The sequence below is a fragment of the Anastrepha ludens genome, chromosome 2 (assembly GCF_028408465.1).
Source record: "Anastrepha ludens isolate Willacy chromosome 2, idAnaLude1.1, whole genome shotgun sequence".
Lineage (NCBI taxonomy): Eukaryota > Metazoa > Arthropoda > Insecta > Diptera > Tephritidae > Anastrepha > Anastrepha ludens.
In genome coordinates this window covers 100,190,882-100,204,182 of record NC_071498.1, presented here as the reverse complement: position 1 = coordinate 100,204,182, position 13,301 = coordinate 100,190,882, and the positions used below count along the sequence as shown (strand labels likewise).

Here is a 13,301-nt window from a genome sequence, read left to right as displayed (position 1 = left end):
TAACGGAAAAACATAGTGGAGAATTAGGGTTGTACTTAACATAGTATATAATCTTACATATACATTAGGGTCGCTCTTAACATATTATAGTATATGATCTTACACAAACAAATTTAAAAAAATAAAAAACTTTTTAATCAGAATTTTAAGAAAAATTTCAGATAAGCAATTTTATAGCACATTGAATATTGTTATAATAAAGTGAAAGTTTGGAGTAGCCCAAAAATCGTGCTGATTTATAAACATTTTTTTTTTTTTGCTTGCAGTCTTATGCATTTCCTCCATATAAAGAATATTAGAAATGTTTTACATGGAAAAAACACCCAATATTAACTTCGGCTGGAGATACTTTTTTTAGGACTGCATGAGCTTAAGACAATAGTCAAAATTTCTCAGTGTATATCATTTTGAAATTGGTCTATATGGTGGATCCACTTTCCTACTGGAAATCTTGACAGAAAATCAGTAATTAGTAACTTTACGCTTATTCTGGAACATAAATGTAGAGGATAGATCATCGAAAGCTACCGTAGCTCTTTTTTCATCCAAAAAGGCCAAAGAAAACAGGTGACGGCTGTATCGAACCTTATCACACTTATTGTCCTTTATATTGTTAAAGTCGGGGGACGGCTGTCTCTCTACAATACTACGATTAGAAACCTGCTTCAGAAGGTTTAGGGGGTTATAAACAGTTATTCTTCTTCTTAATTGGTGCGCTAACCATTTACGCGGTTTTGGCCGAGAATTTAGCTAAACTAAACTGGGACTACAGGCGCTCAAAGGCGCTACTTAGTCGGTCAAGGGAAAACGTCTCTACATTAGTAGCTTTGGTCTGTCTAGGTCGACATGCTCAAATATTAAACGCTGCTCCTTTCGACTATTGCAGATGCTGCAAAAATAATGAGTAGGATGAGTCTGTCAGCCATCTCTCTCCGCATGGCATGCCACAAGGTATAGATACTTTGACTCATCGTTCTTGAAGAATACTGATATTATTAGGGATAAAAATCTTGCCCAGATTAATGGGCTTGCACTTGAAACAAAATGGTGTAACGAGGAGTAACATATAAACGATTAATGTAGTATCAAAATTGATCGGCAACGGTCTAATTGAGTTGGTTTAGAAACCGACTGTCATTGTTTGTTACATCTTAGATAACTTTAAGTTTAAACAACGTTCGGAAATATTGCAAACTTATTTCCGAAGCGCATTTTGTATAGCCGAAGCAGTTCCTTTATTGAACAATGTTTTTGGCCAAAATGTTCCTTTAAAACAATGTTTAGATCGACCGCACTTGCTTTCCGGAAGATTATGCAAAAAGTCATCCGGTGTGCACTGATGAGAATGTGGCGGTCGTAGCGACTCAATCCAGGAGCATCAACTCGTCATCGGTTTCAACTACTCAACATTTCAAACACCAGCCTAATGCGAATTTTTCACAAAGCTCTCGCATTATTTGCTTACAAAGTCGAATTGACTCAGCACTTGAAGACACATGAACTTTTACTTCGTTATCGCATCTACATTAAGGCCTTAGAGTAGCTCAAAATGGACAACTATTGTGCTGGAAAAATCATCTCTTTTGGCAAGGCGTACTTTCCTCTCGACGAATCTGGGGATTGAAAATCTCGCAGACGCCAATTCATCCTCTTAAAGTGGCAGTTTACATTTTAACACGGTCGGATGATTGGCTAATATTTTTTTTTTTTTTTCGTTTCTAAAAACGACGCTGTAAACGCCATTTCTGTCAACTGTGGCATGATAAACGATTTTTGTGGCAGAAAATTGAGTATATGGGCTTGTATGGTCTTTGGCTTCCGCCGACTGGCGAGCCATGCCACCATCGATCTTTTGTGCATCAAGCTCGGGAATTATTGTATGGTATCAGCCATCCTGGTGTTTTAGTGAAAGACAGAGTCGAGAACCAGGTTGAAAAGAATGCGTTAGACAAAGCCAGCCGAGGCAGACCCATAAATGAAATCACATTCCACATATAATTCATCAACCAATAAAATAACAAAAAGATATGCAATCTATTAATTATTATTTACATTAAAAAAAACATGCTGAAAGTGGACTTATAATATATGGGAGGGCTACAGTTTTATACCGCCTTCGAGCGGCAGATGTTTTTTATGAGGACCTTTTTCATGACAAAAATATACTATTGCCTGCTGAGTGGCGACCGCTATTAAAACAAAACGTTTACTATTCTTTAGTGTTTAAAGTGTACGGTTATGAACTCCTGCACTTTCGAATTGTATTCACGCACCAACTTATTCCGCTAGGGCGCGCTTAGTATATTACGAATGCTGCCTTTTATATTTATTGTCTAATAATGAAAATACACTAAAATAATAGAGATAATGATTGATTTCCAAAATATTCTGCTTAGAAGTTAATACATTCCTGTATTCATTGCAAAGCAATTTTGCCACTCAGAAGTAGATACCTCCAAACAGAGCTGTTTAAAGGCTCCAACAACTACCTCAGGTATTGAAAAATGTTGAACGCGCATTTTAATATTGATGTTCGGGAGAAAAAGAAATCATTAGATGCAAATACGTGAGAGCTCGCATTGTCTTGGTGTAAATTAATTAATTCTCCGAATGCTTGTGGGAAACAAATTGTTGTGTTCCACTAAGAATTGACCATTTCAAGTTTCTCAGTAGTACAGTTGTGACGTGGCCAGATTTTCTGAATAACAGGCGTCCATTTACTTTAATGTGCTTCTTCCGCGAACAACTTTTGTTGAATTAAGCTCGTCTTGGAACATCCATAATGTTGTTTGCTGATATTTTTCTAGTTCATATTCATAGATCCAAGAATCACCAAGTCATCTGTTATAAAGACACCTGTTCTTTGAATCATCGCGGCTGAACTTCTTCAACATTGCTTTACACCAATCAACACGAATTAAAGTAGAATTTTCATGGTAGAACAAATCTTATTGACGACCAAATATTCGTGCAATATAGAATTCTTGCTGCTCAAACTAATGCCCAAGGATGCTTTTATCCCGCAATATATCACAACACGGTTTTGCGTTATCAGTAGACGCACATTCTCGTCAGTTTCTAGCACAAAACGCCCTTCGCGATATTCGTCCTGCAATGATCGAATTACATTTCATCATATGTAGTATCGCAAAAGCGTACATTTTATAGACAACCCTCGTTGTTACAGAACGCTTTACGAATTCCTGAAAAACCTTCAAATATCGGTTTTTCGTGCAATTTATTTATTTAAAGTAAGAAAACCGAAATAAAGAAGGTGAATTTTTAGTAGATATTAGTTTTTTTACTCAATGCAATCTCCCTCAACTTCGATTCATTATTCCAAATATCCTCTAATAAATTACACCATGTTTTCAATCATTCTTTGGAATCTCTGCCAAATCTCTTATACGAGTACTATAAATCTGGACTTTTACAAAAAGTATGATACCATACATTTAAACATTGATTTCTCTACTAGGTTATTGCTCTTTTGGGTATTCACTACATGGTTCATATCCCCACGTTTAAGCTCTAAACTCCGACGATGCACAAATGGAAATGAAGGAGCAGGTTGTTTACCACTTTTACCATTTTTGTATCTATTTCTGTTGCTGATTAGTCTAATACAAAGACTGTTGTTAAGTCACGCAATTTTTATAGTAAACCAACTCATAAAAGCGTCAACTTCAAATGGATTGCATGTAAATGAAGAATCACTGGGCGGGTCGAAATAAAATTTACTTTGTACTCAAATGATGAAATATTAAAGTGGTTTATAAATTTTGATTCTTCTTATGTCTAGTAGGTGTGTTTCTAATATTTTTCATCCAACTTTTATCATATCAGTAATAAATATTTAAAAGGTAAACATCAAAATAATCCGGAATATATTAACCATAAATAATTTTGTATTACGATATTTATGTAGAATTTCTTCTATATCTGAATAGGAAGACACTTTTTACACTGCAATCTTTACAAATAAATGACTTTAAAAATAATTTTTAATTGATTTCTATATAACTTCAGCAGCTGTGCAGCTACACAGTTCACAGTCGTCTTATAACGATTACTGTACAAAGTAAACAGAAGCCCCCAGCATTATCTTACATGCTTGATTCAACTAAATGTTTATAAATCTGTACACACATTAACATATGTATTTACTTGCACCCACATTTCATCAATACGTGCCCACATATGTATGTATACACATATACATTTGGAGGTGTGTATTTACATACGCAATTAATTCGTGCAAAATGGCATTGTTTGCATTAAGCCATCATTCCATTGAATTCATTTATGTCTGCCTTTATTTGTTCGCTTACCTTGCACGCCCACACACATGCACGCAATTATATAATTTCATCCAACAGCACGTATGGATATGTAGAGGTATGTGCTGAAATTAAAGCACAGGCATTGACATGGTTCAACAGCTTTATACGCATTATTGTCCTACGATCACGCGGACACTTATACGCCCTGTCACACCAATCAAGCGCAGCCATGTACGTAATATACATTTTACTGTTTGGCTCCCCAGAAAGCATTGAATGCGGTTAATTTGTAACACCAATTGCCAGTTGTATTTTTTTTATTGTGCCATGTTTTCTTTCCTTTTAATCTTTCCATTTCTTCTTCTCTTACTTTTTTTGCTTGCAGTGACGACGATATTTCATTCATTTTACCCTGGTGGCGCCAAGTACTGTGGTCTATACTATTCGGTGGCATGGTTATTGTGGCGACCGGCGGAAATTTAATTGTCGTTTGGATTGTCATGACAACGAAAAGAATGCGGACCGTTACCAATTACTTCATAGGTGAGTCATAACAAAAGAAAACAAAAACAAAAAAACACGGCAGCGTACAAATCTTTGTCAGCAATAAAAATAATCGAGTTGATAGGTGTGTGTTTTCATTGTTTTGTTTTTTCATTCAAGATACGTATGAGTATTCAAAAATAAATATGAGTATGTAAGTGGGACGCAATCATGCACTATGGGAGGCAAACAATTTGGGAGTATGGCATTTTATATAGATTTTTCGGCTAGCGAAGTCTATTCCGATATTATCTTTTTCTGTTGTCAGCAGTAATTTTATTATTCTTTCTTTTTTTTTTTTGTGTATGGTCGCACATATACACATTTTGAACATTTAAGTGAACATGAACTCAAGTCATTACTGCACTAAGTATAGCATCATATAAAACTGAAATAAAAATAGCTGATCCCACAAATCCAAATGGTCTCACATCGAGCGAATAGTCGTAGCCATTGATGAAACGGGCGATTTATTGCACTTTAAATACGTATGTGGAAAATATGTACGTGGAAGATAAGAGAATTTGTGTCAGCATTTATATATGGCCATACGTGAAGACATATTTACGTAGAATTAAATAAATTGCGAACAGCGGTTCTATGCCTAGTGATCCAAGTATTTGGGACATAGTTTTAACTCTTTCTAAAAATTGTATCCAATAAGGATGGAGTATAATAAAAAGAAAGCTTTAAAAGTTAAAAAAAAAGATTTAACAATTTCATGATGTGTCCAAAGCTGAAAATTTTGGTATAGAGTTGTTAACATTTTTATAAATTTGTCTGCTTTCTTAGTTTTTTATGAAAAATTTTAGACAATTTTTTGGAGAAAAAAAATTTTGTTTGTCATTTGTGAAAAATACCATATTTCGGCTTGCTAATGTACGTAGCGTTGCTTCGATCGTTTAATACGAGCATAATATGCGAGCAGTGCAGCAGGGGAGCAGTACTTTGCACTGAAATTTCAGTGATTCGCTGTACGTATTTGAAAATAACTCGAAAAGTTAATGTAATCTCACAATGAAATAAGAGATTTCAGATCCGAGAGCGCAAAGTATTAACTATTAATGAAATAAATAAGGAAACAAGTTAGTTTATTGACAAAAAAATGTAACAAAAAATGTTTAAACTTACAACTATTTTTCTAAACAACTTTAAAAATAAAAAAAATTTAAAAAATTTAAATTAAATTTAAAATATGTGTAGATTTTATTTCAGAAAATACTGTACCAAAATTATCATAATTAGGTCTCAAAATGTATACATTTCTATCACAAAATTTGTTCAGCTTTCTTCGAATTACACTCAAGCTAACAAATAATCCAAATTTCAGAAAAAATTTAAGGTCATGCCCAAAACACTTGGATCACTTGCCCTTGGAGCGCTCCCAAGCAATAAAGTTTAATTCGTAGGGGTAGGTATCATCTTAGCATTATGCTCACCCGCTTTGGCACTTCGCTTAGTGCAGTAGTTTTAGTTCCTACGAATAGAATACTAATCACATTTTTTCAGATATATATTTATGTATAAGTGCGTAAAGTAAATTCTTTCCTATGGTATTCAACACTAATTTCTAAAAATAAGCATTTAAGAGCAGTGGTTAAGTTCAGAGCAAGTTTAAAAAGGGGCCTTACAGAAACTACTTAGCTACTTGTTGACATACCAGATGACGCCAAATTAATCACCCTATCGGACGATTTACTAGCAATGGAGCACATAGAGGTCAAAATAAAAATTTCCATCACTTATAATCATAAAAGAATTACACACAAAAAATAGGATGATTAATTTTGCGCCACCTTGTATATGGTATAGGATCTACAATTTATGAATAATATAAATAAATAAAATAATAAATAAATAAAAAATATAAAAGTATTCTATATACATCCTTGGAGTTATCGATTTTATATGGAAATTTCGTAGACATTTTAGCATAATTGGCGCTCTAGCTTTCAACCCTCGATTTATTTCTAGTTTACGTAGACAATTTCTATCTTTCAGCTGGTTCTATAGAAAATAGTTGAAAGATTTTAAAGTGGACGACTTTGACGGTCAAATTGCTGCAGAATACAACGAAGCAGTGATGCAAATGGAAACTGGGGTGCTCGATACACTTATCTTTCTGTGGCACTGCTAGCATGCAAACTCAATCATAGAGAAGCCAACTGATCTGTGAGAAAATTCTGTTTTAAGCATTAAATGAGTTAAACGAATTTCTATAATCGATTTAGAAATTTGTTGAATACCTAATAAAGCATTTCTCGCCAGAAAAAAAATTATTTTTCGTTTGCAATTAATTTATTGTTCTGCCAGCTAATTTGCTTGGCTTACCGTCTTGCTGAAACCATATAGTCTCAGTAATCATATCAGCAACAATAGGCCAAAAATGTTGTTAAAATATCTGCTTAACGCTGTCCAATGACCGTTAAAAGAAAAATAAGCCAGGAATCAGAAAAAAATGGTTGATTTTAAGTCGTATACCGATACAGTCGACTAAAATTTTTTGAGGTACTTCTCTTCTCCAAACTCTGTTAGACAATAACTGATATAATATCGATAACTAATTTGTATAATATAATATTCAAAATTTTCCAAAACTGTAAATTCTCACAGATTCATTATTTTCGTAGTAAATTTTAATTATTTCTATCGAGTTCTTTTGCGAAAATAAATTTATTACATTAAATTCCAAGATTGCTGCTGAAAAATCGTTTTGCACCTTTACGTGTACACGTTTCAATTATATAATAGAAGTAAATTAATATTAGTTTGGGGAAAAAGAAATTCAGTATTTTTATTTTTATTTTGCGCAAATGGTTTGAAACGGTTTTATGGTCGATCTTTAACTCTTGGGCGATGCAACGCTATTATTTCTGTTATTTTATCGACATTTTCGACATTATAAACATTTTCTTTAACATCAAAAATGCCTGAACGCAATCAACGAAACCGAAATTGCACTTAATTAAATATTACAGTATCGGCATCAGAAACACCATTCACAAGCTCAGCGGTCTGGATTGCGTTTTCGCCTTTATCAAAGAAAAACTGTAAAATGTACCTAATTTTCTCTTTGTTCACTTCCATTGTTAACCCCCTGTAACTCACAAATGAATGGAACAAAAAAAAAACAGCAAACGAAATGTCACCTTAACAACGAACGTAAACTTTAAATTGTGTGATCGATACTTTACGAGATATCGATTATTACAGACGTCTACCGAGAAAATAATGGATTTATTTTTCCCCAAAGCAATATTTTATTTTTTCACTTTATGTGAACTAGGCAAAGTTTTTAGTATCAAATAATGGGATCAAAACCGGAAGTATGGCAAAAATGGTTTCGGCTTATGTGCATTAAGAACTCACCAATCATAACTTACAAAATCAAAAAAGATACTTAAGTTTTGCATATGAATATTGAGAAGAAAAAAATATTAAAAAGAGTTGAGACAATTAAAATTTGATAAAATTAAAATTTAATTTTTTCTTTCCAGTGCAAATAATATTTTAGCAGTACTCCTCTTCTTAATAGTTTTGAACAAAAATATTCTTCTTATTTTTCACTCAATAAATAACGATTCATTACGATATGGGCTTACTTGTACACAACCTTCTCTGCTCCTTTGTGAAACTATCCAAGCGAACGCCTCAAGCACTCGGCAAACACTTCAAGAGATTTGGTGGATCCTAAAACACTCATGCTAAAAAGCGCATTGTATTTAAAGCTCTGGAAAGAGGGTAGATAGACAAGAAGGAAATGAGAAAAGTATCAGAGAAAGAGATAGGAAAGCATAGAGACAGAGACTGAGGTAGTTAATCCTGTGAGAATTCTCCAGATTCTTTGGTAAATCTGTAAATATCCTCCAGTTTTAGAGAACGAATATTACTCATTCTCACACTCTCACGACATCGGAGCCCAAAACTCGTAGTCTTGCTCTTGCAAAGGCAAGACACTCACCGCTAAAGTGATCAGTGTTATCCGCCTCCTCCAAGTAAGACAGGCATATTGGGTCCTCAATGATTCCAATGGTGGTCATATTCTGACCCCATGGGTTGTGTCCTTTAATAATACCCACCATCAATCGAACGTCTTTCCTTCTAAGTTTTAGTAGAAAGTTTGACAGTTTTCTGTTCGGACTTGTCACAAAACACTTTGCAGTTCTGCAGCGGTCAGCGGAGGTAATCACCCAACGGAGATAATCGCCCAAACTAACTTATATGGTAGATAATTCAATAACTTATTCATAAATACTTATTTTCTTCTACTTTGTTTTAATTTAATTAAACATTTTCTGTTCCAATGTCGATGTGTGTAAAATTAGGCGAATATGTTCTTAACTAATTGAAATATAAAAATAGTATCAAAAGATAAAGTATGCAAACTTTCATCTAAGTTCGCCCAATCAAATCAGAATTAAAGTCAAATATAAAATTGTAAACACTTCTCATCTGTTCTTAGTCAACTGGAAAAATTTATGAAAGCTTAAAAATGAGGATTAAATCGTTACCACCTGCTTAAATCATTTTCCAACCCAATAATTTTTAAAATCAAAGCAAAAATTCGGTCAATTAACAAGTTCAAAAGGCTCATTCACATGTATTTTTCGGATTTACAAATTTACCAACTCATATTCATATGTATGTACTTTATGTACCCATGCAATCTTCCTATGCTTGGTTCATTTAATAACTTTAAACGAAAATCAAAAATGAAAATGTTAAATAAACACAAATTGTGCAGCTCCAGCAACGTACCCTTAATATTCACATACATGTGTTGATTTTCTATGTTATACATATCTACATTTCGTGGCAAGATCCCCTGCAGGCAAACTTACTAGTTCTGAACCAATTAAATACTAAAGTTACTTGTATTATAAATGTTGTCAAGGCTAGCAACTGGTATTAGGTACGCAACTAGATTCCCGCTGTTTTTTATTTAAAGAAAATACAACTTTATTCTGAAAAAATGATTACAAGTGGCTACTACTTTTCTTCATCTTTCCGGTAGATCTCGTATACCGTCGTGGTAAAACTGTTCATCTTTTGAGGCTATCTACGGATCAAGCCATTTTTTTATTTTTTTAATTGAAAGGAACTGCTAGTAGACTGCAGCTAGACCATGTGCGATCGATCGGAACAGGTGATAATTCGACGGCGCAATATCTTGAAAATATAGCGGGTGGGGTAGGATTTCTCATTTCAGTGTTTCCAGGTAGGTTTTAACGGATTTGGCAACGTGAGGCCGAGCATAGTCATGCTGTAGAATCACTTTTTCAAGCCTCTTCGCATCAATTGAAGTCGATACCGATCCCCACTGATGGTTTCGCTTAGTTTTAACTGTTCATAATAAATAACACGAACTTGGTCCCACCAAATACATAGCATAACCTTCGCAGCGTGAATATTCGGCCGAGGTGACGACGTAGAAGCAGGCAGAAGACCGGGCAGTCCCCATGACTTTTTTTTATTTGGATTGCTGTAATGAATCAATTTTTCATCACCCGTCACGATGCGATGAACAAACCCTTCCGTTTTAGCCATTGGATCAGTTGTTCACAGGCGAAAAAATTACGTTCAACATCTCTTGGTTTTAACTCATAAGGAACCCAAGTCCCCTGTTTCTGAATCATTCCCAAAGCATGACATCGCTTGGAAATGGATTGGCGGGTAACTCCTAATACTGAAGCAAGCTCTCTTGCGTTTGTCATGGATCGTCATTGAGAAATGCCTCCAATTCAGGGTCGTCGAAGGGTTTTCGGCTTTGCTTCACGCGGACGGTCGTCAACATTAAAATCACCGTCTTTGAAGCGACGGAACCAATCTCGGCACGTTGTTTCACTTAAAGCAGCATCTCCATAAACTTTTTTTTGTAGCTCTCGATGCGCTGCAGCCGCAGTTTATTCGAATGAAAGAGGAAAACCAACACTTCCCGCAAATGACGATTATTTGGCACAAAATCACACATTTTCACAAAACAAAAGTATATGATACCAAAACAAAATCACTAATGTGTCGAAGCAGTTTGTTTACCATATGTCTAAGCTTGATTTATGACGTTTAGGTTATGTTAGAATCGACTAGCACACACTGCTGGCGGTATCCTTTTAGAAACAGCGGTATGTCTAGTTGAAAATGATAAGCACCAGCATCAAATGTGTGGATACATACTCTGAAATAGTGCCGGGTTATTATTAGAGATAAAGATTTCCTTAATGTCTTTTATGTATTTCAATTATAAAAATGAATATCTATTCACCTTTACAACAGCAACATAACCTCAATACTCGCCAAAATGATATACAGTTAATCAATAGTATATAAATGCTGAATTCAGAACTTGTTTGAAAGTAATATCATATTTATCGATTTTCCATTCAAAATTCATTCATCATAGGGTGGTGCAATTTTTTTACAAGCCAAGGAAATTTGATCGACGCTCAAATTAGGAGATATGTTTCATAAAAATCCTGTAATAATAATGTCCCAAAGCTCCGCGCAACAGATATTTGAAACACATTCATGTTACCTATTTATGTATAAAACGAAATCGATTAATTTTTTAACAAAAAACACTTTAAATCTGTGCAAAGTTAAAATTCTACTCATAAATGCATACAACATACAAAAGATGTCAGTGAAATTAGGAATAAAAATCAGTGCCGCAGCTGTTCATCGCTACTTGATGATAAGCGTGGAAGTTCTTTGCGTACTGGATAAAAAATGCTATCATCAATATATACCATAAAATGCTATGATCGATATGTTCAGCCCACCTATAAGGTTTGATTAAAATTATTAACTGTCTCTTTTAGGATTTCTTCCTGTACCTAGGTCTATTATTAGCAAATTTTTGGTTTCTAAAGTTGCTTATAGAATTCTTGACAATCAAATACACAAAACCAGAGGTTTCGCTGAGGTTTTAATGCACGTTGCATGTCAGGATCATGAGAAAAAAATATGGTTGCCGTCGGTCTTGGCTAGTTGTAAAATATGCATTTACTTAATAAGGAGTGCTTCTAAGAATTGCATAAGGTCTAGAAAAAAATAAATAAATTTGTTTGGCGTTCGAGCAAGAGCGAAAACTTCGAATAAGAAAATTTGTTTCTTGGTGTCGGTGTTATTTCAAAATCAAAAAACAAAATATTATAAACAAGTAAAACAAATTTAGTTCAAAGCTAACAAAGCACGCACCAATAGGCAGGCTTCATTTGTCTATTTTATATATAAGTTAGTACTAACCTTAAAAAGACACCTCTTAAAATTTCATGATATTCTATTCATTAATTCCTGAGTTATTAAGCTAAGAGTGACGCTACTTTGTTATATGCAAAACAATGATTATTATTTGACTATGAAAGAGCTATGTTCAAAATGGGTGCCGCATTTGCTCACGCACCGTGTAACAAGTCAATAAAAACAATGGCAAAAATGCATGAATTGAAATTCTAACTGCTTCCACATCCACCGTATTAGTCAGATTTGGCTTCCTGTGACTACTGGCCGCTAAGAAATTTGGCTCCAATGAGGATGTTATCGCTGAAACTGAGGCCTATTTTGAGGCAAAAGATGTATCGTTCTACAAAAGTGGTATTCAAATGTTAGAGTGGCGCTGAAATTATTGCCTTTCTCTCGATGGAAATTACATTGATAAATTCAGCTAATTTTGAAGAAAAAACAACGTGTTTTCTTTGTTAGTCCCAGCACTTTTCAGTCCATATGTTATGTAGGTATATATATATCCAATGAAGCATCTCTTGGAGTGTTTGGGAGAAAGGTAAGTTAGTATTGAAAACTTGTGAAATCCGACAAAACCACGACCACTTGCTATACATTGGTAATTTTCAAAAAGACTATTATTATTATTATCATTACTAATTCAGTTAATTTATAAATATAAATTTAAAAAAAGGTCAAAATATAGTATCTGAAAGCTAATGATTCCGGCCTGAAAGTCAAAAAATAATAATAAATAACACAAAATTAATTCCCTTACAAATAAAATTTTGAAAAAATAGGTGATTCTACGCCCACTTTTGCGCAAATGCATATATCTCGATAAGGACCAAAATTTGTACACGCACTGCTCTTCAGTTCTGCTAGATTCAATTTAAATATTACTGAGACCAAAAAAAAATCATGCCCACGTTTTAAATGTTAATACTAAATTTCCCTTTATCCTTCTAGTATTACAAGCTTTAACTCTGGCTTAGCAAATGAGTTTCTTTGATTTCAAAAATTCACAATCAACCCAAATTAAAATTTACTAAAATGTGCGCTGGTTCGGTCTGTAGGAAATTCAGCACTTCCTGACTTGTTTTATTTTAATTTTAATTAAATTCGTACTAAATACATTCACATGTGTCCTTTTACTATACTCAAAAAAACATCCACTCTTGTTACTTACTCAAAAAATTATTTTTAACCATATTCCCCCACATTTCCCTTTTAACGCAATAAATTTAATTTAAT

General features: G+C 34.0%; 1 protein-coding gene across 1 annotated transcript in view; it reads left to right on the top strand.

Annotated features, from left to right (window-relative positions):
* LOC128854905 (tachykinin-like peptides receptor 99D) overlaps positions 1–13,301 on the top strand; it is a 58,680-nt gene that overhangs the window by 24,448 nt on the left and 20,931 nt on the right. The window contains exon 2 of the mRNA XM_054089361.1: positions 4,669–4,826. Coding sequence (XP_053945336.1) covers positions 4,669–4,826 — 158 coding nt within the window. The remainder of the gene's footprint in view (positions 1–4,668; positions 4,827–13,301) is intronic.